The sequence below is a fragment of the Spea bombifrons genome, chromosome 3 (assembly GCF_027358695.1).
Source record: "Spea bombifrons isolate aSpeBom1 chromosome 3, aSpeBom1.2.pri, whole genome shotgun sequence".
NCBI lineage: Eukaryota > Metazoa > Chordata > Amphibia > Anura > Pelobatidae > Spea > Spea bombifrons.
Window position 1 is genome coordinate 39,458,899 of NC_071089.1, and position 25,231 is coordinate 39,484,129.

Genomic DNA, 25,231 nt, shown 5'->3' on the forward strand with positions numbered 1-25,231 from the left:
TCTCACTTCCGGTTAAACTCCGACTGATATAGGCCACTGGCCTAAGCCCTTCAGGATATGGTTGGTGTAGGACACCCCCAAGTCCTTCCAAACTCGCATCCACGTGTAAAACATATGGCTTGTCAGGATCAGCATAAGCTAGAACGGGCGCCTCAGTCATCTTCTGTTTAAGAAGCTGAAAAGCCTCTTCACACTCTGAAGTCCACTTTTCCCCAATAGGGTCTTTGGGGTGACGAATTTTGCGCCCCTTTTTAACAGGTTCCACTTGCAGAAGATTGTGGAGACTTCGGGCTATCTTGGAGTAGCCTTCCACAAAACGCCGGTAATAGCCACAAAATCCCAAGAAAGAACGCAACTCCTCAATGTTACTTGGTTTGGGCCAGTTAACAACTGCTTCAATTTTGGCAGGGTCTGTGGCCACTCCTTCAGCGGATACGATGTGTCCAACATATGTAACTGAATTCTGAGCAAATTTGCACTTATCTAATGAAAGTTTGAGACCTTCAGCCTGTAAACGATCTAACACTTTCAGCAGCCGCTTTTCATGCTCTTCAGGATTCTTTCCAAATACAATTATGTCATCCAGGTAGACCACACACACCCTTGGATTACGGGTAAATTGGAAAAACCCCAAGGGACAAATGAATGCAGTCTTCTGCTGATCTTCTTCTCTCATAGGCACTTGATAGTATCCAGACCGTAGATCTAAGACACTAAACCACTTGCTCCCGGTTAAGGCATTCAGGAGGTCTTCTATCCTTGGCAGTGTATACTGATCAGGGATAGTTCTCTTATTCAATGTGCGATAATCAATGCACAGGCGCACTGAACCATTCTTCTTTCTCACCACGACTATGGGAGAAGCATACTGACTTCTGGACTCACAAATAATTCCAGCCTCCTCCATTTCTTGAAGTATGTTTCTCACATCTTCAATATCTCGAGGAGCAATTCGTCGGGATCTCTCACGAAAGGGAGCAGGATCATTCAGCCTAATGCTATGCTGGGCACTTTTGGCACAGCCCACATCCATATCTCCTGTAGAGAAGGCCCCTTCTCGGGATCTAAGAGCCTTCAACAGTCTCTCTGTCCATTCTGGGGATAGGTGGGACCCATCCAGATTGAACTTTAGGTCTCTGGAAGAATTTTCTTCACAATTTACTGTCAGCATCGTGAGAGGGGTTATCTCTTCCAGAAGGTGGATAACTCCCAACTGCTGACAATGATCTATACAAATATCAGTAGCAGATCGATTGAAGACAGTTACTGCAAATATGTCGATCTTCTGACTTCTCCAGTCTTTCACTTCTGGCATAATAGTCCAACCTTTAATGGAGTCTTCCTCAGGAAGGGATTCCAGGCAGAACTGACAATCCCCAGAAAACATACCTTCTCCCAAGACTGCAACAGCTGTAACAGACTTAATTTCTCCAGGTTTTAGAGAAACAGGTTGGGGACCCCAATAATGAAACTGTCCAGTTTGGGTCTCAAGAGCCAATTTATGACATTCCTGTCTCAGGGCTGGTTCTAGTTCTTCCATCCTTTTCATATAGACATCTCCCACTTCCTTAAGGTAGGTTTGCAACAGACCTCGAACCATGTGAGTGTTCGTCCCAAGTATAATGGGAATACCAGGCCGACCTAGGTTTGGACACACTAAGGCTTCAACATCCATAGGATACACCATTCCAGTGTCCAGCTGAGGAATCACAATCTGCACCTTGACGACTCCTTCGACAGGATAAGCCTGGGAACTCAACCCCCACAACTTGACATCATCTGCTGGCAAGATAGGTAAATGGCTTAGATGCTCATCGTAGAATGGACGGAAAATTATAGTTACTTGGGAGCCTGTGTCCAGCAATGCTGAGGCATGAATCCCTTCAACCATAAGAGATATGAGAGACTTTGGGCCTATCCTAATATCTGTAGACAGTTCATCATTACTTTTACTAGGTAGCTTTTTCCTTTGCTTCCTTTGCTTCTTCTTCCTCTGATATTTAAGCTCTGCAGGACTCTGTTCAATAGTTAGGACTTCTACATTAGCAGAACCAGCCTTAAGAGGGCATTTACTTAGCAGATGTCCCTTTTGTCCACAGTTGAAACACTTAAATTCTCTCCTAATCTCGGGCTGTGGCCACGCTCTAGGAGTCTTCTCTGAGTCTTTGGGTTGAGCATCCACTTTCTTTTCCTTGAACTCAGTTTTCCGTTCTTCCTTTCCAGAGGCTTTGGTGTCAATTCCCTTTTGGCTAGCTGCATAGGAGAATTCCTTCTCAATGGCTTTAGCCTCCTTTATTAGATCTGAAAAGCTAAGGGGACCTCTAGATCGCAACAGAGCAGTTAAGGACATAACTCTATTATCCTGTGAACGAGTCCCTCTAAGTACTTGTTTTCTTCTGTATGCATCAATTTCACCTCGAGAAATTATCTTCTTTTCAAACAGCTTACCTAATATCAACTCTAAGCGAACCAAATAAGCAGGGAGTTTCTCCTTTTCTTTCTGGATGGTATTATAGTACTGAGTACGTAGTTCATCCTCTGTATCATCATCTCCATAGACTTCATTCAACACCTCAATAATATCATTGGCTGTTGAGTCAGGGTATAGCAAGAGATGATGTCTCACTAATTCCAATGCTGGAGTTTTCAAACCTTCAATGATTCGTTGACGTTTAACATTCTCAACACAGGTCCACTCTTCTAACATCTGGACTGCATTACTTTTCCAGGTAGAGAAATCCTCCTCACCTGTGGGCACAGGCATAACACCGGAAAAGGTTTTCAACTTCCTGTAGTGCTGTTCATGAGATGCTTGTACAACACTTTTAGACAGCTGAGCCAGTACTTCAGTTAAGGATGGACTTGTCTCATTTCTCTGAGTAACAGGGGTGGTATGATACTTCTTTCGAGATCTGTCTCGTGTGGGCAGCTTAAGATGCTTCCTTACAGTTTCACAACCGCTCTCACTGTCACTATGGATTTCGGTATCAGAGTCGGGGCTGAAAATGTTGTCATTGTCCCCATCGTTGACTTCACCGTCATCGTCGCTATTTTCATAAGCGTAAATCAAAGGACTGCCAGGTATATGTGTCCCTGGCAACTGTATACACATAGGACCATCTTCCTTGTTCAGAGGTCCATAGCCTTTTACTAGAGCCACAGCCAATCCTGCTGTTTCATCCTTCCGGGTCTGTACTAGACGAAAATGCTCTAATCCTTGTATCTGTCGAATGGTATCATCAAAACTTTTTCTTTTTAATGCAAGAGGTATATTGCATATAGCCACAGCCTGGTTAGGTGGAATAGATTTTCGCAGTGCCCATTCCCGAACTTCTAGGGAGTTGGGGTACGAAATGCTACTAACAACTCTATTAACGTCCCAACTGATCTCAGCAGTGCCTCCATCTGTAACCCTTTTTTTTACCTTGCTCCGCTGTCAGGCTGGTAGTTACAAATTTCAGTGACGCTGGTGACAGGAAACCTGAGCCTCCGCAATTGCTGGGAGATCGGGACATCTTCTTTCTTTATGCAGTGCCTCCACTCAGTGATTTGTACTATGTTGAGTAGGGGAACCCACCCACTGAGAAATGGCCCCTTTCACGCAAGAAAATAACACACACAACTAAAATGCAAATTATTTATAGACTATATTGAAATAAACAGGTATTATAATATAAAGACCCAGCTGCTGTGCCTATGAAGTTCAGTTCTAGCAGTGGGTAAACAGTCCTGAGAATATATATATATTTAACACAGATAACTGCCAACACCCGCTCCCCCACCCCAAATGTAGGTGTTCTTCCCACCCAGATGTCCCAGTGTTGGTGCACTGTTGGGGCCCTTGATGCAGGTAGCGCTACCCGGGGAGAAAAGTATATATATGTTGATATATATTAGTTAAGTACCTCTCCTTAGTGTCTTCAGGCAGCTCTGGGATGCTGCCCCTTTAACCTCCTGGCTGAGAGTATAACTGTCTTCCCACACAGATGTCTGTCTGCAGCTCTGCTTTCACCTCACTGGTACAGGATGCAGGACTTGGACGCTCTGGGTACTTGCAGTCTCTCACTCTCACTCAGGAAGCATACAGCACCATGCTGTATTCTCTGCACACTTCTACTTCAATGTACTGCTTGGATGTCAGCAGTACACACACTAAAGGCAGCAGGGAGGACAGTCTGTCTCTCTTCCTCCTTCACTCCCCTGCTTAGCTCTGCTCTTCCAGAAGTTTCTTCCTAGACCCTCTCCTCTGATAGGCTGAGAAACATTCCCTAGCTTAGGCAAACTGACATATGTCCCATTGAGATACTGATTGGCTCAGAGGAGACAAGTAACCTGGTGCTGGAAGGAAAGGTCAGTATCCATGACAACCCAGCTGTAATGTTATTAGACAAAATAACTGCACTGGGTTACATATATATATACCCTGATCAGTCATAACATTATGACCACTGACAAGTTCAGTGAATAACACTGCTAATCTTGTTATCAGGGCAGGATATATTACCGGTTAGAAAGGATATATTAGGCAGCAAGTGAACATTTCTTAACGATAGCAGAAAAGCTGAGGAAGTGTAAGGATCTGAGTAACTTTGACAAGGACCAAATTGTGATGGCTAGAGCACCTCCAAGGAAGGAAAAGCAGTGTCATGGGCGGCCAAGGCTCATTGATGCAAGTAGGGGGTAAAGGTTGCTGAAAAAGTTAATGCTGCTTCTGAGAGAAAGGTGTCAGAACACACAGTGCATAGCAGTTTGTTGTGTATGGGGATGTGCAGCTGCAGACTAGTCAGGGCGCCCATGCTGAGTCCATGCCTCAACGGCTAGGGGGACCTAGACAATATTGGGCAGGTGGTCATAATGTTTTGGCTGATCGGTGTGTGTATGTATATATATGTATATATAGATAGATATATAGATAGATAATTTAACAATTTTGTTAATTTGGTAATGAACAAGATACATTAGTGATATAAAGAGCATCTACCATAGGTAATCATGTCAAACTATATGAACATTTGTTAAACACTGTGGTTGTTGTAATGTATATATAATATATAATAATGTTTGCCCACTGACAAAGACATGATCAGTCTATAATTTTAATGGTAGGTTTATTTGAACAGTGAGAGACAGAATAACAACAAAAAAATCTAGAATAACGCATTTCAAATAAATTATAAATTGATTTGCATTTTACTCAGTGAAATAAGTATTTGATCCCCTATCAATCAGCAAGATGTCTGGCTCCCAGATTTCTTTAATACAGGTAACGAGCTGAGATTAGGAGCACGCTCTTAAAGGGAGTGCTCCTAATCTCAGTTTGTTACCTGTATAAAAGACACCTGTCCACAGAAGCAATCAATCAGATTACAAACTCTCCGCCATGGCCAAGACCAAAGAGCTGTCCAAGGATGTCAGGGACAAGATTGTAGACCTACACAAGGCTGGAATGGGCTACATGACCATCGCTAAGCAGCTTGGCGAGCAGGTGACAATAGTTGGTGCGATTATTCACAAATAGAAGAAACACAAAGTAACTGTCAATCTCCCTCAGTTCGGGGCTCCATGAAAGATCCCACCTCGTGTTTAAATAAACCTAGACTGAGCATGTCTTTTTCAGCGGGCAAACGTACAAAATCAGCCAGGGGATCAAATATTTTTTGTGTGTACTTATATATATATATATATAGTGTGATCTGAATATGTAATGAGTTAAAGTGTATCAAAGCCCGTTTTTTTTTTTTAAATGAACACATTGTGTTGCAGGCACTCTTCAGTACATGGCTCCGGAAATAATTGATAAAGGACCAAGGGGATATGGGAAGCCAGCTGATATTTGGTCTTTAGGATGCACAGTGATAGAGATGGCAACTGGCAAGCCTCCTTTCTATGAACTGGGTGAACCACAAGCAGCAATGTTTAAAGTAAGACTATTTTGTTAGAAACTACAAAAATGTGTTTTGTTTTTTTTTTGTTTTTTTTTTAATATTTGATATTTTATTTTTTTCAAAATTTTATGACATTACATCACATATAACAAACATATCAGGCACATTGGATTAAGTCATAATATTCAAGGTGATTACAATCTTATCCTTATTATATTTCGTCAAAATCCTATCATTCATACAATGTACATTATACGGCAGATTGAACTAAGGGCAGATGTATTAGCCCTAATGTATCAGGGATTAGGAAAGAAAGAAGGTATATATATTTGTTAAATCTTAATTGTCAAGGATTACAATATCTGAAGTTGAAAGAACAATTTCTCGCCACGGTGTCCAAATTTCGTCATATTTTTGTATGTTCTTATATAGGCTATAGAAACGTTTCTCCATTTTATGTTGGTATTCAATTTGGTTCATTATTTGCGACCAAGTAGGAGTATCCTCCGACTTCCAATTGCGTGCTAAACAGATTTTTGCAGCCGCAAAAATGTTGATTACTAAATTTAAGTTAGATTTGTTTTTCAAAGGTATATCGATATGAAATAAAAAGGATTGAGAAGATAAACTCCATTGTTGTGAAAACATCCTATTGTAGAGATTTGTGATTTCAGATTTTAATAACTTTAATCTTTCACATTGCCACCATATATGGGCTGCTGAGCCTGGCAATTGTTTACACCTCCAGCATATGTTGGAGTTAGTGGTAGAGATTTTATGTAAGGTTGTAGGTACGTAATACCATCTATGTATTAACTTAAAATATTGTTCATGTAAATTAATACAGTGGATTGCCTTCCTTAAACTGTTCCAAGCAGAATACCATACTTCTGCCGCATATGAGATATCTAAGTCCATTTCCCATTTTTGAATAGTAGTAGGTTTATCTATAATAGTTGAGTATTGTAGCAAAGTCCCCATTTTAGAAATTATTTTTTGTTTAGGATGTTTCTCTAAAAATTTATCCAGAATGGTTGGTAAGTGCCAGGTCTTAGCTTTAATAAAGTTTACAATTTTTAAATATGATAGAAACTCTTTATTTGGGAGAAAAAATTTGGTTTGAAGTTCTGAAAAAGATTTTAATCCTGAAGGAGACCAAATGTCTTCAATTTTGTTAATTCCCTGTAAATGCCAAGTTGTAAAATCAATATCTTTAATAAAAAATTTCAACGAGGCAATAGGTGTATGGGATGAACTTGAATCATTAGATATAAATTTTTTTTTAATCTTAAGCATATTATTCAGAACATTTATTATTAATGGGTTAGCAACATCCAAATCTGTTATATTTTCAAATTTAAGCCAATAATATTGGAATAAGTCCTGATTACCACACCTCCAACTTTCATATTTATGCCAAGGAAGGTCAGAATCACGTTTTGAATCCCAAGCTATGAAATGGCCAAACATACAAATTTCATATAAAGATCGTAAATTAGGAAATTTAAGTCCGGACTGTGATAGGTTTTTATTTAAGATGGAACGTGATACTCTTGGTTTTTTATTTAACCACACAAAGGAAAGAAACAATTTTTCAAATTGATTTAAAGTTCTTAAAGGAACTAAAAGTGGAATAGATCTAAACAAATAAATTATTCTGGGTATAACATAAGATTTTAAGATATTTAATCGTCCAAACCAGGATATTTCTAATTTTTGCCATATCGATAATTGAATTCTCAATTCCTCTAGAAGACTGTTATAATTATTTTCTATTAGATCAAAAAGATTATTGTAAATTTTAATTCCTAGATAATTTATGTATGAGAATGGAATCTCATTTTTCAGATTTTGTGTTTGAGAGATATTCATATTAAAGTTAATAATTTGTGTCTTATGTATATTGAGACTGTAATTAGAGTATAGACTATATTCTTTTATACATTTTATCAGCTCTGGAATTGAGGTCTCAGGTGACGTGAGACTAAGAAGAATATCATCCGCATATAATGTGATTTTATGGTCTAATGGGCCGGTTGTTATTCCTCTAATTTTATTTGATTGTCGGATAATTACTGCTAGAGGTTCGATGGATAAAATATAAAGCAAGGGGGCTAACGGGCATCATTGCCTCGTACCATTCCTAATATAAAAATAGTTAGAGTCCAAATTAGCTCCTGAAATTTTAGCTTGGGGATTTGTGTATAAGGCTAGTGTGTTGAGAAGAAAGTTTCCATCCAGACCAAAGGCTTTTAATGTTCCTTGTAAAAAAGACCAGTTAACCCGGTCAAAAGCCTTTTTGGCATCCAGGGCTATTAATGTAGCAGTTGATTTAGAATTTTGGAGTTCGTAAATAAGGTTCAAAATTCTTCGTGTGTTGTCTTGCCCATTTCTCCCTTTAAGAAAGCCCGTTTGGTCTGGGTGTACTAAGTCTTGCATTACCTCTTTCAATCTTTCAGCTAAAATTTTAGAAAAAAATGTTATGTCTAAATTTATTAATGAGATGGGACGATAGTTTGTGACTTTGGTTAGATCTTTATCTGGTTTGGGAATAGGAATTATGATGGCTTGTAGCATTTCATCTGGAAACTTTTTATTATTTGGTATCTCTGTAAATACTTTAAGTAGAAGTGGGGAAATGACAAAATCCAAAAGCTGATAAAAAGGGGCAGAGAACCCATCAGGACCAGGAGCTTTAGATTTAGGTAAGTTTCTTATCGTATTTCTTATTTATGAAAGTTGTATAGGCAAATTTAATTTTGCCAATTTCGTCGTGGAAAGTTTTGGTAAGTTTAACCCCTCCAAAAAAGTATTTATCTGTAAATTGTTTTTAGTTATGTCTGGAAGATTATATAAAGATAAATAATAAGACCGAAATGCTTCTCCAATTTGTTTAGGAGTCGAGTATAATTTATTGTTTAACACAATTTTACTAATTCTATTCCTTTGTGTTCTATTTTTAAGCTTACTAGACAAAAAGCAAATTCGATGGGTTTAATTTGTTTTTAACTTCTAATTTTGCCAAGTCAATATACAAGTCTGAGAGGGTTGATCCCCTAGATTTTTTCACCTGTGCACCTTGTTTTATGAAGAGACCTCTCATGAAGCTTTTAAATGAGCACCATAAAGTTGAATCAGAGGTTTCTAGATTATCATTAATTTCTATGTATTCCTTGGCTATAGTAATGCACTTTTCTCTAAAAATTGAGGATAGTAGTAATGATTCATTCAGTCTCCAGTTTGATCTTATTCTTGGTTGTTCTATATTTTTAATTTCTATAATAACTGGAGCATGGTCCGACCAGGTTTGACAACCGATAGACGCGGAGTTACAATATTCTATCGATTTACTATCCGTAAAAAAAGTGTCAATTCTGGAATATGAATGGTGGACCAATGAATAAAAGGTATAATCTTTCACGAAAGGATTATTTGTTCTCCAAATGTCATATAAGCTGTTACGAGCTAAACAAGTTGAAAAGGATTTAGCTAAAGATTTCAATTTTATATCGGGATGTAGACCCTGTCTCAGACCTTTATCTAACTTGGCATCTTGGATGCAATTCATGTCACCTCCTATTATAAGGAAGCCTTTTGTTATTTCGTGAACACGATCAAAGAGTTTATCTAAATAGTTGACTGTAGACACGTTTGGTGCGTATATATTTACTAAGGTGTATATCACGTCATTCAATTTACATATTAATATACCATATCGACCTTCTCGGTCAGATTCATAATGTAATTTTTCAAACTTAATATTGTTTTTTATAAGAATTGCAATCCCTCTTTTTTTCTTATGTTCCAAGCTAGATACAAAAACAAGTGGGTATTTTTTATAAAACCATTGAGTCAGAGAACCTAATTTCCAGTGAGTTTCCTGTGCAAAGCATATATCTATTCGTTCTCGATTAATGGTTTCATATAAAAAGGCTCTTTTATGTGGAGAATTTAAGCCTTGACAATTAATAGACATCAGCCTAAGTGTCATGTAAATAACATGGTGACCTGTTCCAGGGGCGTACCTAGAGTATTTGGCACCCGGGGCAGATCCTGTATGTGGCACCCCCCCCACACACACACACACACTTTAAAACTACCTGGCCGAAACTGAATATGACCCCCCCACACACACCATAAAAAAATCTAACACTTTTATTTAAAGTAAGTAACACACCAAAATAGGACAAAACAATTAAATAACAAAATATATATATATATATATATATATATATATAATTGTTAACAGCAATCACATTCCTATCATGCCCAGGCATACCCAGATTCCAGAAGGCACTCGCAGACTTGGCATGATAGGAGTATGATTGCCCTATCTACCCCTTCTCGCTCCCTTCTGCCCTATTTACCCCTTCTCACTCCCTTCTCCCTATCTACCCCTCCTAACTATCTACCCTCTCCCTCTTTGAAGTTCACTTACCTTTCAGGAGTCCTGCGGTGGGGGTGCAAGGCCTCTGTCTCCCAGCTCTGCCACTGTATGGAACAGTATAGAGTGATGGGAGTTATGATGTACTTTAGAGCATAATTATAATGAAAAATACATTGGAAATGGTACAGCATAACACCCATCACTCTCACACACTTACCAATCCACACTTACCAATCCAGACATACCAATCCACATGCATACCAATCCACACACATACCAATCCACACACATACCAATCCACACACACCAAGCCACACACATACACCAATCCACACACATACACCAATCCACACACATACCAATCCACACACACATACCAATCCACACATATACCAATCCACACACATACCAATCCACACACATACCAATCCACACACATACACCAATCCACACACATACACCAATCCACACACATACCAATCCACACACATACACCAATCCACTCTCACTGTATGCTTTCCTACCTTTCCTCTTTTCTCCTTACAGCTCATTTTCCTGCTCTTCGCTCCTCTTCTTCAGTTCTTCTGTCTTCTTCCGAGGGCACGGGGTTCAGAGGGCACGGACAGCGGTGGGCGCGGCTTCAGTGTTGTGCGCCGGGATCTGACAACAAACCCCAGCGCACAACAGCTGTTGCCGCGCGGATCGCAAGGGAGTGGTATCGGAGGTCTTTAACAGACCTCCGGCTCCCTTGAGTGATTTTAAGCCGGGTTCAAGGGAGATCCTTGAACGGCTTAAAATCACTCAAGGGAGCCGGTGGTCTGTTAAAGACCTCCGATACCGCTCCCTTGCGAGCCTGCTCCTCCAGCGGCGGACATTACTGTCCGTCTCTGGAGGGGTGCCGGGTGCCGGCAAGTTGGCACCCCCCGGATGAGCGGCACCCGGTGCGGACCGCCCCCCCGCCCCCCGCTAGGTACGCTACTGACCTGTTCTTTCCTTCCCTGATTATCGATATATCGCCGTTTAAACAAATATTAACATACATAAAAAACACAATCATCCTGAAACTGCATGGGAATAAAACATGCAACATTTGCCTTAATAATAGTCAAGGCGAAATCAAGCGTAGGTGCCGAGTTAAAAAAATCAATCAAAAAAAAAAATGTGTTTTTTTGATGAAAACGTCATCTTTCTAAATTGACAAAAGAGGATAGCGACAGATAAAATAAGCAACAGGAGTGAAACTTTAGTGAGCGGGGAAGAAGACATCTAAAATGGCAGTGGGAAGAGTAGAATTTGAAATGGACAGGAGATCTGAAATAGGTTGGTGGGTAAGTTGACCAGCGATATGGTGATATGATCTTTTCCTGCACAGATCTCCATAGTCTTCTCGCTTGTGGTGTTTGCATGGCTCACACATAGCAAATAGCTTGTATTTGATGTTGTATTTCACCACTCTTCTGTGTGACACACTCTAGGACCACATGGGAGGGAAGCTTTAGAGATCTGTTCTGGAAGAGACAATGATCTGTACTCCTACATTAGATTGACATCAGGTATCAGTCCACATGACATATTATTATCCTGTTATTGATATTGAGTTACTGCACCACTATGGAAATATGCATATCAAAAAATGAATGTGGGCATTGTGAGTACAATTACAGTATCCGCTGGGACTATATTAAATATAATATGTAACCTCTGCTTCTGTATCATTGTAAGTCCCTCTGGCACTAGAGGAGTTAAAACTATTTTAAGAAAAACAGGCAAATACATCTTGTAATGACTTGTATTATTCAGTCAGTGTGTTCAGTAATTCAACATGGAGCGGATGTTCACAGTGTTGTGTCCCTTGTTCCCAAGAGCAACTCAATGAAAAGATTAGCAGTTAATAATTTATATTATTATCTTCATTACAAGATTACTCTGCATATTCATGAGCGTTGAACCGTGTCAGCTTCTACATTCATGCTTACAATACATTGAGAGTAATCTGCTTTGAGATTCCTTCTGAAAGTAAGTTGTCAACTAAAGTCATCTGACGTTTTTGAAGGTTTATATTGTATGTTCTCTCACTTGTCCTCCCCTTAGCATGTTCTGATCAGATGAGGTGTACCTCCTAATTTTTGTTCTGTAAACCATGTAAGCTTATATCGTAACATCACATATCTTGTATTCACTGAACCACCCAATAGTGCTGCTTAAAAGTTTAGTGCTTTATAGAAAAAATATAATATTCATAAAACATTTGATATAATAATGTTTGGAATTCTTTATTAACTTTTCCTATGTCTCTTGTGTCTTATTTCGTGATGGGAAAATTAGGTGGGTTGTGTAGTGAAGTAGTAAGTCCTGTTTTAGTGTTGTGATACAGAATAATGTCCCACTATGCAGTAAACTACATGTGCTTTCTGTAAGTGTAATTTGAGTTCTTGGTGCCATCATATTTATGTGTTTCATTATTTTCTTGGCTTGCTTCTGTTATTCTATTACATCACAAAAATGTAATCACATTTAATTCTCTTTTAATGACTTAAAGAAACCTATATAGTCATCACTATGTGTCCCCATCCTACCCCTGATTTTCTAAAGCAGAATATTAGTTGGTGATGTATATCATCAAACATTTTTTACATAAAAACACTGACCAGTATCACAAATAAGACCCAAATGGATAAAGGGGGCACAGCCTTTCATATGATTCTGCATTAATGTATAGTAATGTATAGTATTAGTGATTTAATTTGTTATTTTCCATAATTCAGGTTGGCATGTTCAAAATTCACCCAGAAATCCCAGAATCTATGTCCACAGAAGCCAAGGCGTTCTTATTGAGATGTTTTGAGCCAGACCCTGTCAAACGTGCCACTGCTGCTGAGCTCCTAGTAGATGACTTCTTGAGGGTATCCAGCAAAAAACGAAAGTCAAATCTCAAAATATCAGGTAATACGCAGCCTTAGTGGAAGTTACTTGCTACTGCCAAAAAATGTTTTCCTATAGATGTATATTTCAAAGATTTTATAGCTTTGTGACAAACATGTGAGACTCATGTATAATGTATAATAACATGTACTTAAAGACATATTTTGTGAAGGGGTAAGATTATTGTAACACGTAATACTGTTTCGGACTAGAAATTACAGGTTTCTAGTACAGGTTAATGAATGATTTCAACAAATATTAACTTACTGTTATTGTTTTTTTTTGTTGTTCACAGCTCTTTCACCTGGATCAAATGGTAAGACTAGCAACAGTCATATGATGCATTACAAAAAAAGAGAGAAAAACTGCTGATCAAGATCATATTTTATCCTCATTATGTAATCTCCCAAAGTAGCAAGACGTAGCATTTTTAGAATATGTATACTTTTCTTTATAAATCTGTCATTTGCAGACCTGGGGGTAGCCAAAAACCTACTTCCTAATGGCCAAAGGGCAGCAGTGGACCAGTAGCAGCCAGAGCAAAAGCAGAACAAGAAAACAACCTTCCTGCCTTTTGCATACATGAGGCAGACTCTAGGCTTATAGGAAAGAAACAAGGAACTTAGTTTTTTTTTAAGACATATTATCATACCCTCTTCTTTGGGTATCCTGGTCACCACTAGGAAATTACAGGGTGCAGCAACTTCCCTTCTAGCAACAATGTTTTAAACATTTTTATCAACTTAAGATCCTGCAACATCAACGGGACCGCCTACCTGCTTCCCTGAAGGGGAGAGCTCTGGGTAGCCGAAAGAATGCATATTATAGAAATTGAGCCGTATGAGGAACTTTTGCCAGACCCAGATTGTTCCATTATCAGGCTTAGTGCAGCCACCAGCTACATACAGACTGAGTGAGTGTGGGGGAATGAGGTGCGGCTGCGTGTATCCAGTAGGCAGATGCCTGTACATAAGTTAACTATATAAGGCCAGAGGATATAATATGTCCCTGTAAAGCCAGCCTTTTAGGCCAAAGGACGTATTATTACGTCATTGCTTCTGTCGCTAATCGTGGTTAAATCAGACGCGATCTATGACAAGAACATTGCTGCTGGCAGCCCAGAGACCCAGGCAAACCACCAGCAACTAATAGGAGGCACTTATGTTCATTTGATGGCTCAAGGAGCGAACAACATTGCTTTTGGCAGTGATCCCAGTTTCCCTTGTTAGGGGGAGGGGGAAAGAAGACTGTGGTGGAAAACAAATGTATTTTTAACTGATTGATCTTTGTTACAGAGTAATCAGCATTCTTTGTACAGCAACCAAGTTTTTACACTTAGGGTTTAAGGATTGGTTAGAGTTACTTCTCTCTATGCGGTTGGATAGGTTTAAGGCCAAGATAAATAAATAAACACATCCCCCTACATCCAAAACCATGGCAATGGGGTGTTCATGACCAGTGTTCCCTCTAAGCTGTGTGCTTGTGCACGCGCACATAGCTTTTTTAGAGAGCGCACACGTCCAAAAATTGTGCGGATATTGTGCGCATAAAATTTTTGCTCTGTGAAAATTTTTTCACAAGAGGCATTTTCTGCGCACGCCAACTAAGAAAAATTAGATGGAACATTGTTCATGAAATACAATAATGTCCAAAATCAGGACAAGTACCTAAATACATCGATATAAAAAAATGATCTGCATTGACTCTGTATAATTTTTTTTAGGTGAAATGTTTCCCATTTTGTAATCATCATTTAGTACGAAAAAAATATATAAAAATTGTGAAAAATCATTAGATTTATATACAGAAGTTTCCTAAAAAAAAAACCTCATTACCTTAATCACCTTGGATGCTAAAGCCGCCTTTTGCGAGCGGTACTTTCAATGTATATGAAGTGGGACTGCAGAAAATCAGTCTTATTCAGAATATTTGTAATATTCCTTTGCTGAAAATACTTACAATATGTATATTCATGTTTTACTTTCACACACAGAATATCTACGTAGCATATCTCTACCAGTCCCAGTGTTGATCGAAGATACAAGCAGTAGCAGTGAGTACGGCTCTGTTTCACCAGACACAGACTTAAGGTCTGACCCATTCGTCTTCAAATCAAGGGCCAAGTCTTACATAGAGAAGGATGGGAAAATTCAAAGAGCCCTTTTCTTAGGGTGAGATTAAATGGTTTTATGAAATTCAATTCTTAAAATACAACATAGATTATTTTAAAAGAGTGATTGTTGTCTAAAGTGGTAAAGTTAGGACAATCACCCTAACAACTTATGGTAAACTGCTAATTGCCCTATGTATGCACCAAAAAATGTTTGTCATATATAATCCTCATTTTTTGCTTTTTTTTTGATAAATAAAAAAATGAGCTGTTTGTTTTGACCTGATTTAGTATCCCCGATGAGAATTTTGAAGATCACAGTGCACCCCCTTCTCCTGAGGAGAGAGACTCTGGATTCTTTATGTTGAAGAAGGACAGTGAAAGGAGAGCTACACTTCATCGGATTCTAAAGGAAGATCAGGACAGGGTGGTTAGGAACCTTATGGAATCATTAGCGCAGGTAAATATTTCCAGAAGTAATTTCCCCATTCATTCTGCAACATTTGTGCAAAAACAAGCCTTATAGGGTATAATTTAGTAAGTGTAAATGGAGGGTGAGACAAAACATATTCAAATTAGGTAGGACCCCAACTTCATCAATCAGCTTTTGCATGCAATGAAAAACCATTAGTAAGCTAAGCCTAACAAACATCAGTGCCTGAGGTGGCTAATGCATATCTCCCACCTGTCCTGTTTTGCAAGGGACAATCTTGATTTTGCCACTCTATCCCGACAACCTCCACCTCTGTCCCGCATTGGAATGAAAAGCCTTCCCAGTGTAGCTGGATGGATAGATAGGTATTAAATACTATTAAAACACAAAGTCCTTGTCTATGTGAGCAAAACTTTTGTTTTTGGATATATGTTTGCAAGCATTAAAATGGTTCAAAACAAAGGGGCCATTAGGAACCTATTATGTTATGTACTGTATTGCTCTAAAAACAAGAACATTTTTTATGAATGCGAACCAAGCAACAAACGCAATTCTAATAGTATGGAAAAAAGTGACTTAAGTGACTGTTATTGCAGTGGAGTTCTCTAATATAGACATGCACACGAAAAATTAAAACCTCCTAGAAAAAAATGGACACAAGAGCAGAAAAAGTAGAAAACAGGTCCCAAAAGAGGCAATGTCCTTCCAGAACAGAACTTGAGATGTGCGTTAACTTTCCAGGGAAAGAAGAATCAAGCACCCTCTCTTAAATATACATTTTATTGAGCATCAAGTAATTGGCAGTAAGATATACCGGTATTACTTTAGAGATACTTGGAATTTATTCTTAAATTGGTAAATGTGACCAAAACAATTTCTCATGTGTGTCCTGTAATTATTTCTTCATAACTTAACTTTTATAGCTTTTCATACAAAATTTCTATTTGCGTTTAAGGCAGTCATATACAATAAATCTGTCATTACCAAACTGGTACAACATAACCCTTCTGTTTCACTGTTTGCCATGTGCCTAGGGACCAGGAGAAGTGAACTTAAAATGGGATCATATATATACCTTAGTGACCAGCCTAAGAGAGTTTGTGAGATCTACTGACAGGAAAATCATTGCTACCACTCTGTCAAAACTGAAGCTGGAGTTAGACTTTGACAGTCATGCCATCAGTCAGCTCCAAGTTGTGTTGTTTGGCTTTCAAGATGCGGTGAGTATATGAGAAGGTGCCATAAAATTCTTGATGGACTTTGATTTAGGTATGGAGATCAGATGTGATTTTAAAGGGGCACTGCCTTATAAACTGTCTTAGTCTTTTTTAATCTGTCATTGTTTACAAATTTGAGATTCATATTAATCTTTGATATCCTTGATGCATACCATGTACGTCACCAAAATGGTCCAGTGAGTTTGTAAGATAGGGTTCAGGTTAGCTTTTGACTTAGGTAGGGTTAAAAGAAAATCTTAGAAAACTTAAAATTAAAAAAAATATTATATAATCAAGTTAATGAATATATTTTTTGGTATTTTTCCCCATTTGCACTAGCTGTGTTTGATGTTTATTCCTGTAAAGCTGAGAATAAATGTTTTTCCCCACTTAAGTTGTATCCGTAAAAATAATGTCTTACAAATATGAATTTGGTTTTAAAAGAAAGCATTACTTGTCCCCCCAAATATAATGTGTGTGGGTAAACTAATTGAGAAAGTACAGCTGAAGAAAGAAATAGTGAAAATTGACCAGGTTTAGCTAAGAATGTAATTATTGGTCATAATTGCATTTTTATTATTGCAGTTTTTGGTTGAAATGCCCTTGTCATATTATTTCATTTTGAAATTAAAATTGTTTATTTAATAGTATAATTACCCAGTTCAAGAGGGCTGCTTAGATCAATGAAATCACACAGCTTTGTGAACGATGTTTATATATAAACCATAATAAGAATGCAATGTGCTGTCTGTGAAGAGGTGGATCTGTATGACATTGCAGTACAGGAAGAAATTACCCATGTGAAATGTATTATGTATACAGTATGCCTCTTAAAATTCTTGTCTGGGACTAGCCAATAAATCTTATACAAACAGTAAATAAAATAACATGACCCAGTCGCATCCTTGGAAGACGTCATTGAAGTGAGGCAGACATTAGTAACAGATAGCTCAGCTCACAGCTGTGGGAATCGCCCTGGTGTTTTCTTGTAGCATCTGGTACAGTACATAAAGCAGCTGTTTGAATGTAAATGTAAGATTCCTTCTGTCAAGTATCGTAAGACTGCTGGTTTGCTTTAGGTATTTTTGTTAAGTGAGGTCTCGTTTATACTGCTTCAGTTCTACAGTAAACGTATAAAAAATTGCAAAAAAATTATTATGTGGCTTACTATAAAAACATAGAAACACATTTGATGGTCGGTAAGAACCATTCAGCCCATCTAGTTTCGACATTTTTCCTGATGTGAAGACTCGGATATTAATCAGTTTTTATTCTCATTTTATGCTAATTCCATGCATTTTTATGTTCCTTCACTGTATATACTATTTCTGCTGGGAGGCTGTCCCACTTATCTACCAAACTTACCGTATATTCCGGCGTATAAGACGACTTTTTAAAAAAATCTTCTCAAAAGTCGGGGGTCGTCTTATACGCCGGGTATACTTACTTACCGAGCCGGAGATTCCCCACAAAGCCACGAATCTCTAGGGGAGGGGTGAGTGGAGAAGCTGCCTCCCCTGGGCCGGTCTTCAGGGCCGCGCCGAGGTAGGTGCAAGATCGTCATATCTCCCCAACTAGCCCTGATCAGCAGGGCTGGTTGGGGAGATCACGACCTCCCTTTAACTAGCCCAACATTAGGGACCTCGAGGTCTGGCACTTCAGACCTCGGCTTCTGTGCTCCCTAATCACTACGCGCCGGCTATTGATGCCAAGCGCGGGGATGACGTCATGTCCCGGCGCTCGGCATCAATTGCCGGCGCGTAGTGATGAGGGAGCAGTAAAGCAGAGGTCTGAAATGAGAGACCTCGCGCTTCCACAACTGGATGGAAGAAAGAAGATGAGAAAGGTAAGAGATGGGGAGAAAGGGGTGTGAGTGCAGTGTATGTGTATATATGTTGGTGTGAGATGGCCAGTGTATGTGTATGGTCAGGTGTGTGTAAGAGCAGTGTAGGTATTTGTGTGTTTGTAAGCTGGTGTGTATATATATATATATATACGGTATATATATATATATATATATATATATATATATATATATATATATACAATCTCTAAATCAGCGCACTCACATCAAATAGGTTATAAACTCTCATGACTGTAGTTAAAGCTACTTAAAAACACCTTTCTAAGATGACAAAATTGGAGTTTTAGTCACATTATATGGCCATATTATGCTAAGCCCACCACTACGCCAAAGTACTCCAATGTAGGTGGGTCCTAACGGTAAAGACTGTTGCTTATATGGAGCTAAATCTTTGCAAGTACATTGCTTACCAGGAGCCAAAAGGCCTTCCTAAATACAGACACTCCTGCAATTTATAGGTTTCCAAGGACCTCACCAATGGAGCACCTGTGGTGGGGAGGGGTGCTGAACCAAAAGCCTGGTCAGAGCTTCAAATACAAACAAATACAAAAAGGAAGCACTCACCTGAACTAGCATTAATTATAAGGGGGTGCTGGTGAAGACCAAAATCATACACAATCTCTAAATCAGCGTACTCACATCAAATAGGTTATAAACTCTCATGACTGTAGTTAAAGCTACTTAAAAACACCTTTCTAAGATGACAAAATTGGAGTTTTAGTCACATTATATGGCCATATTATGCTAAGCCCACCACTACACCAAAGTACTCCAATGTAGGTGGGTCCTAACGCTAAATACTGTTGCTTATATGGAGCTAAATCTTGCTGGTAAGCAATGTACTTGAATGAATATCCTTCAGGAGGATACTTCGGGTGAGGTCTGACCAGAAATGTATTTAGTGCATGAGCAATAGTTAGAGCGAACAGTGATTACACGTATAAAATATTGGCAAAAAAACCTAATAACTACATCACATAGCAGTAGTTAAATAAGATACTAGACATTTTCTTCTGGTCACACTTAAGTATTTAACAAGCAGTTACATGTATGGCTGCTTCAGGCTATAAAGGCCTTCTCATTCTCATCTTTGGAAATCTTGCTCGGCCACAGCTAGCTGAAAACTATGTACCTTCTAAAGTATCTAAGCTGATGGTGAAAAGGGACATTACTTGTCCAGTTATATTCATGTATATTCAATGTGAATTAGTTAAAAAGAAAACTTCAGCATTAATGGTGAATATGGAATGTCAAATATTTAGGTATATCAGAAGTGGGGCGCATGAACATATGGGAAAAATAATAATAAAACACAATAGTGTAATATGTTCTAACACAAGTAGTTTGTATACTCACAAGTGTAACATCAAAAGGTGGCATAAAGGTAGGTATAAAGAAAAATATGTCTTCCATGCCAAGTGTCAAAACTCTTAGGTGGATGAAGACTATAAACATGTATATGAAGCAATTATTTATTTCACATAAAGTCCATTGCTACTAGAAAAGTATTTATTGCAGTGGAAATTCTGCTATACAAGCCATGTATCAGTGCTTACGGTTTCTTCACCCACTATATGCACTTCAATGTGCTTAGCACTGGTGGTGTAGTGGAGGTTCCTGGTTGCTCCAGCACAGACAATCATGATCAAACCTCCCTCACATGATGCCACATTCTTCAACTTGACCTCAAAAGGAAGTGATCAATGTTAGGGAGATGGAACATGCAGGTATGTGCCAAAGGCACATTAAAACCTTTGCAGGCGTTTTGTAGTAAAATCTTTTTTTCTTTTCTTTCAATTTCTACTCATAGACAGTTGCACGAGTGATGGATTTATATACCTTCAGATAGATACAATTCCAACATATGGGGGCAACATTTATATATTAAATCTGAGCATGTAATTAATTACCATATACAAGAGCGGGTAAATCTGTAAAATTTGGTCAGGCAAACTAGCATTTAAAAACTAAAAGTTTCACTAAATCCCAGTTAATTGTACTGTAAATATCATTCTCTTTAGCTTTCTGCCTTAGTCATTGTTTAGATCAGCGGGAGGAAGTGATCCATCAGACTTCAATTTGTGTTACCAAACATTAGGGGATCAGTGGTGCTATCTACAGATGGCATTTAATAGTTTTCTATAATGAGTGATACCACAGATAAATAATGCTATGGCAACAGAGATCCTTTTGTGTCAAACATTAATCTGCAGACCCATTGTTTATCCCTCACCCTGGTGGCATATTTCATACTTGTTAAACTTTGTGTTCATGGGTTTCATGTCACATTGCAGGAGAATAGGTTCTTTCTTCCTTATTTCTCTTTGCTTTAATAATAGCAACTCAAATATTTGCAAATATGTGCTATGGCGAAGACTGTGAACCCAACACAATAAATGTTAATTCTGGAAAATGCTTTTCTGTGTCACTAGGTCAACAAAGTCCTTCGAAACCATAATATCAAGCCACACTGGATGTTTGCCTTAGACAGTATCATTCGGAAGGCAGTACAGACAGCTATCACCATTCTGGTGCCAGGTGAGTCGCACAGAAAAAAATTTCCATTGCCTTCTGTCAGATCTGTCAATAGAGGTTGTATTCATGCGTAGGTTTTGTTCATTTAGTATAGTATTTACCAAAAAACTTTAGAGCTAAAGCTTAACTTAGCTTAGTTGCTGACACTACTGCTGCCAGCGCCCTCTAGGGCATTAAACATTGTGTTACGCTCAGATTACACTGAGACCTGTCTTAGGATCTGGTGTGATGTTTGTCAGGGGCTGTACAGTTTTTTGTCGGAGTTATGTAGTTAGTTTTCCAGTAAGACACCATCCTTTACATTTTCTCAAACATCTGGATTCATATTCACGTCTATCCATAGAGTTGAGGCCTCATTTTAGCATCACATCAGAAAGTGACCCAGCAGATCAAGAAGACATTGAGGTGGAGGAAGACCATAATGAACAGACAAAGGAACAGACCCTACAAAGACCAAATGCAGTGAATGAGGACACTGTGCACACCTCAGGCGTGAGCACCCTTAGCTCCACCGTATCCCATGACTCACAGAATGTTCACCGGTCACTAAACATGCAGCTTGGGAGACTAAGGATAGAGTCTAACAGGTATCTTTTTTGATGTGTAATCCCTTCGGTTGCAACGTTCTTTTGTTTATATGGACCATTTCTTATTTTTGTTCCTCCCTAATGAGCCCAATTGCCTTTGTTAAATATGCATATCAGCTGTAAGATTTATAGATTGGAAGACTAAGGGTTATGTGAAAAAGTCTACTTTACGGACAAGGTGGTAGACTGTTCCCCTCTATGGGTTAAACCCCTATGTTACTGTGTCACTTGCCTAGCCAATACATCGCTGATCAGTACAGACACCATTGTAGGTTACTACACCTGTGGTCAGGACCACTACCTAGAGAACCATACAATAACGTTTTCCTTATTATTAACTGCTAAACCATAAAGCTAATATGTAACCAATAATGTGAGACTAATACGTAACCAAATAAGTCAGCGGACACAAATTTTTTTTTTTTTTGGAAGGCTTCTAGAAGAGTTGTTACACAAGGAGCAAGAATTCCAAGGTCTGCTGAGACAGGCGATTGAAGAAAAGGACAATGAAATCAAACAGCTTCAGCTCAGATCACAGCCAATAAGTGAGTAATATCAGATGAAAACAGAACCGTATGAGAGAATAATAGAACAATGTCTTTGTTCTTGTATGTGATGTATAAAGCTGTATAAACAGGATTTATACATGAGAGAAAAAGCAGCTAAATTTTCGATGATTCCTCTGAGATCTTTTAATTTCCCATTTTTTTTTTTTATAGTAACACCAAGGATTGAGCAGTATATAATCAAAGTAGATTGATAGAAAAATTACAATTTGTTATTGTTTTATACATAGCAATATATTTCTTTAAAAAAATGGATTGTTTTCTACTTTGACACGGTAGGAAAAAAACTGGTGTTTTTATGCAGTAATCATTTTATACATTGTTTTATTCCTAAACACTTTGGGGCTTTTTCACTAACAATTAAGTAGAATTACTGAACTCGACTGTAGAGTATCAACAGTGTACTTGTATGACAGTAACTTTAACTAAAAAAAGATAAGTTAGTGTTTAAACTTGATTTGTAAAGTGCTGTCTAGATAGGCCAAGAAAATTAGCTCTGTAAATCAGCCCTGTGTATGAACTGTGTTCTGTGCTAAACCTTTGTTGTATCAAATTTATTATCCAATAGATATCCCAGGTATTTTAGTGTCTCACACCAGACCATCCATTACGCTCAATGAAGATCTGGAGCTTGTTTCCTGGCTAAGAGAGCTAAGAGTGGATGATGATACAATTGACAAGGTACAACCATTTTATACTGTAGTTACCATTGATCTAAATAATAACTATATAAGACTTAACACAGACTTTTATATTGCTAATATATCAAATAATGATAAATCATTGTGTCACATTGTTTTTTATTTATATAACAAATACACAGTGGTTCTTACAGTGCATTCAAGGGATATAACACAATTAGAATTGACAGGCTAAAACCGATACATTAGGTAAAGAGAGTCCTTCTCGCAAGCTTATATTAGCCCGTGATATCGTAAAGAACATTGTCTCATTGTCTGTAAGGATCATAGTCATTTGAGGGGATTGTCTGATCTCTGACTGGCCCAGACAAGTGAAAAATCAATGATCTGTGCAGTGTTTTCGCAGTTCTAGTGTTTTCGCAGCTCCCACTTTGCCTCCTTGCTACACTACCGGTGCAAAGTGGCTATTCCGGTAAGGTGGGCTGTGGTTAGCCTTGCACCTCCTTGATGCACACCTCAACATAGATTTCCTTATTTGGACACCTGAATTTTTTAAGTAGTCCTAAAAGCTTACAATCTAATATAATTCATCTAGCCAGTAAAGGTGTCATCATTACCATATTTGCTTAATGTACAGAGTATGAGTGTTTTGTTTTTAATACATGGGAACACAGCAGCCAAAATAACTAACATCAGTTTGCCTTTTTTTGTGTAGTATTTACATATAACTGGTTCACCGTACTTATCTTAAAACAAATAAATAAAAACACCATTTGTGCAACAACATAGTTTGGCATTTAAAAAAATCTGTCTTATTTGTTTTGTTTCAGTTTTTAGCCGAAGAATATCAACTTGAGGATATTTTGTGGCACATTACACGGGATGATTTAAAATCTATGAATTTAAGGTAATTGTTGTTTCAAGTATCTGTGGTGGAATATAGCGGTTTTAAGCAGCCCCATTCTGACGAGTATTGTTCCGTCTGAGAAGTCTTCATTTCTCACTTATATAAATAAATTCTAGAGACCCCTAGAAAGTCTTATGTTTGAAGTAAAAAAAAAAAGATTATGCCCCTGCTTGTACTTAACATTCATGCTGTTTAACATAACTATTGAGGTGGGCAGAGTTTTTAAATGAAGACATTCTGCTTGCTTAGATCTTGTGTATTAAATTAACTGGATGATGAAAATGAAATGGATCAGGAACACAGTGCAGATGTTGTTAATGTTGTAAATGACTATTGTAGCTTGAAATTGCTGATTTTTAATGGAATATCATAGGCGTACAGAGACCCTTTATCAGCAACCATCACTCCTATGTTCCAATGCCATGCTGTGTCCGCTAATCCAAGTTTAAGTTTAAAAGGCAAATTGATCACTAGAAAACAATTTCTAGTGCCCAATGTTGCCATAGCTAGAAATGTCCTTGTTTTCCCTGAAAACAGCTAAGTGACCCCTAACTTTTGAATGGTAGTGTGTGTGTGTATATATATTTGGTGCCATCACATTGTTTGTAATCTTGCTCAAAAAACACATAGGAGTGTAACTGAAGCTCCGCCAAGACAGTATGGTATCATACAGTATGGAAAATCTTTATTTGTTATGATATCAAATTTAAAAAAAAAGACTCAAAAAGCAATCAGTTTAGGGGAAATATGTTCGGATAAATTAACAAGTCTAAAATTGATGCAGCATTTACAGCATTTTGTGTGTTTGTTCACAGAGGAGGAACGCTCTGTACAATTTGGAAGGCAATCAAAGATCACAGAGAAAATGAGCCTTCCCAATGAATGGACTTTTGCAGTATGGTTTCCCAAGCCTGCAGCCTTGAGCAGATATCATTGTGGAGTCACATGAGCACTTTAACCCACTGTATGTTTACCAATGTGAAATCATTCTGGTTCCTTTAACAACAATGTGATTATGCAGCCCACCAGGGTGACAATGACGGCCTTTTTTCGTCTTCAGAATGGATGCATGGTTCTTTCAATCCATTCTTCACAGTATCGCGGACTGCAAGGAAGTTCCATAAAAGTGTAGCTTTACAACGGGACACAAAAGGAATTGATTTTCCTGAAGGACAAA

The 25,231-nt window shown here is 38.2% G+C and overlaps 1 protein-coding gene across 1 annotated transcript in view; it reads left to right on the forward strand.

Annotated features, from left to right (window-relative positions):
* The window catches only part of MAP3K5 (mitogen-activated protein kinase kinase kinase 5), an 81,758-nt gene extending 56,527 nt beyond the window's left edge, over positions 1 to 25,231 (forward strand). Inside the window, exons 19-30 of the mRNA XM_053458990.1 lie at positions 5,764 to 5,921; positions 13,038 to 13,215; positions 13,490 to 13,510; positions 15,188 to 15,365; positions 15,596 to 15,764; positions 16,772 to 16,957; positions 21,251 to 21,356; positions 21,697 to 21,940; positions 22,373 to 22,485; positions 23,075 to 23,187; positions 23,978 to 24,054; positions 24,870 to 25,231. Of these exons, the coding sequence (XP_053314965.1) occupies positions 5,764 to 5,921; positions 13,038 to 13,215; positions 13,490 to 13,510; positions 15,188 to 15,365; positions 15,596 to 15,764; positions 16,772 to 16,957; positions 21,251 to 21,356; positions 21,697 to 21,940; positions 22,373 to 22,485; positions 23,075 to 23,187; positions 23,978 to 24,054; positions 24,870 to 24,936 (1,610 nt within the window). The 3' untranslated portion in view covers positions 24,937 to 25,231. The remainder of the gene's footprint in view (positions 1 to 5,763; positions 5,922 to 13,037; positions 13,216 to 13,489; positions 13,511 to 15,187; positions 15,366 to 15,595; positions 15,765 to 16,771; positions 16,958 to 21,250; positions 21,357 to 21,696; positions 21,941 to 22,372; positions 22,486 to 23,074; positions 23,188 to 23,977; positions 24,055 to 24,869) is intronic.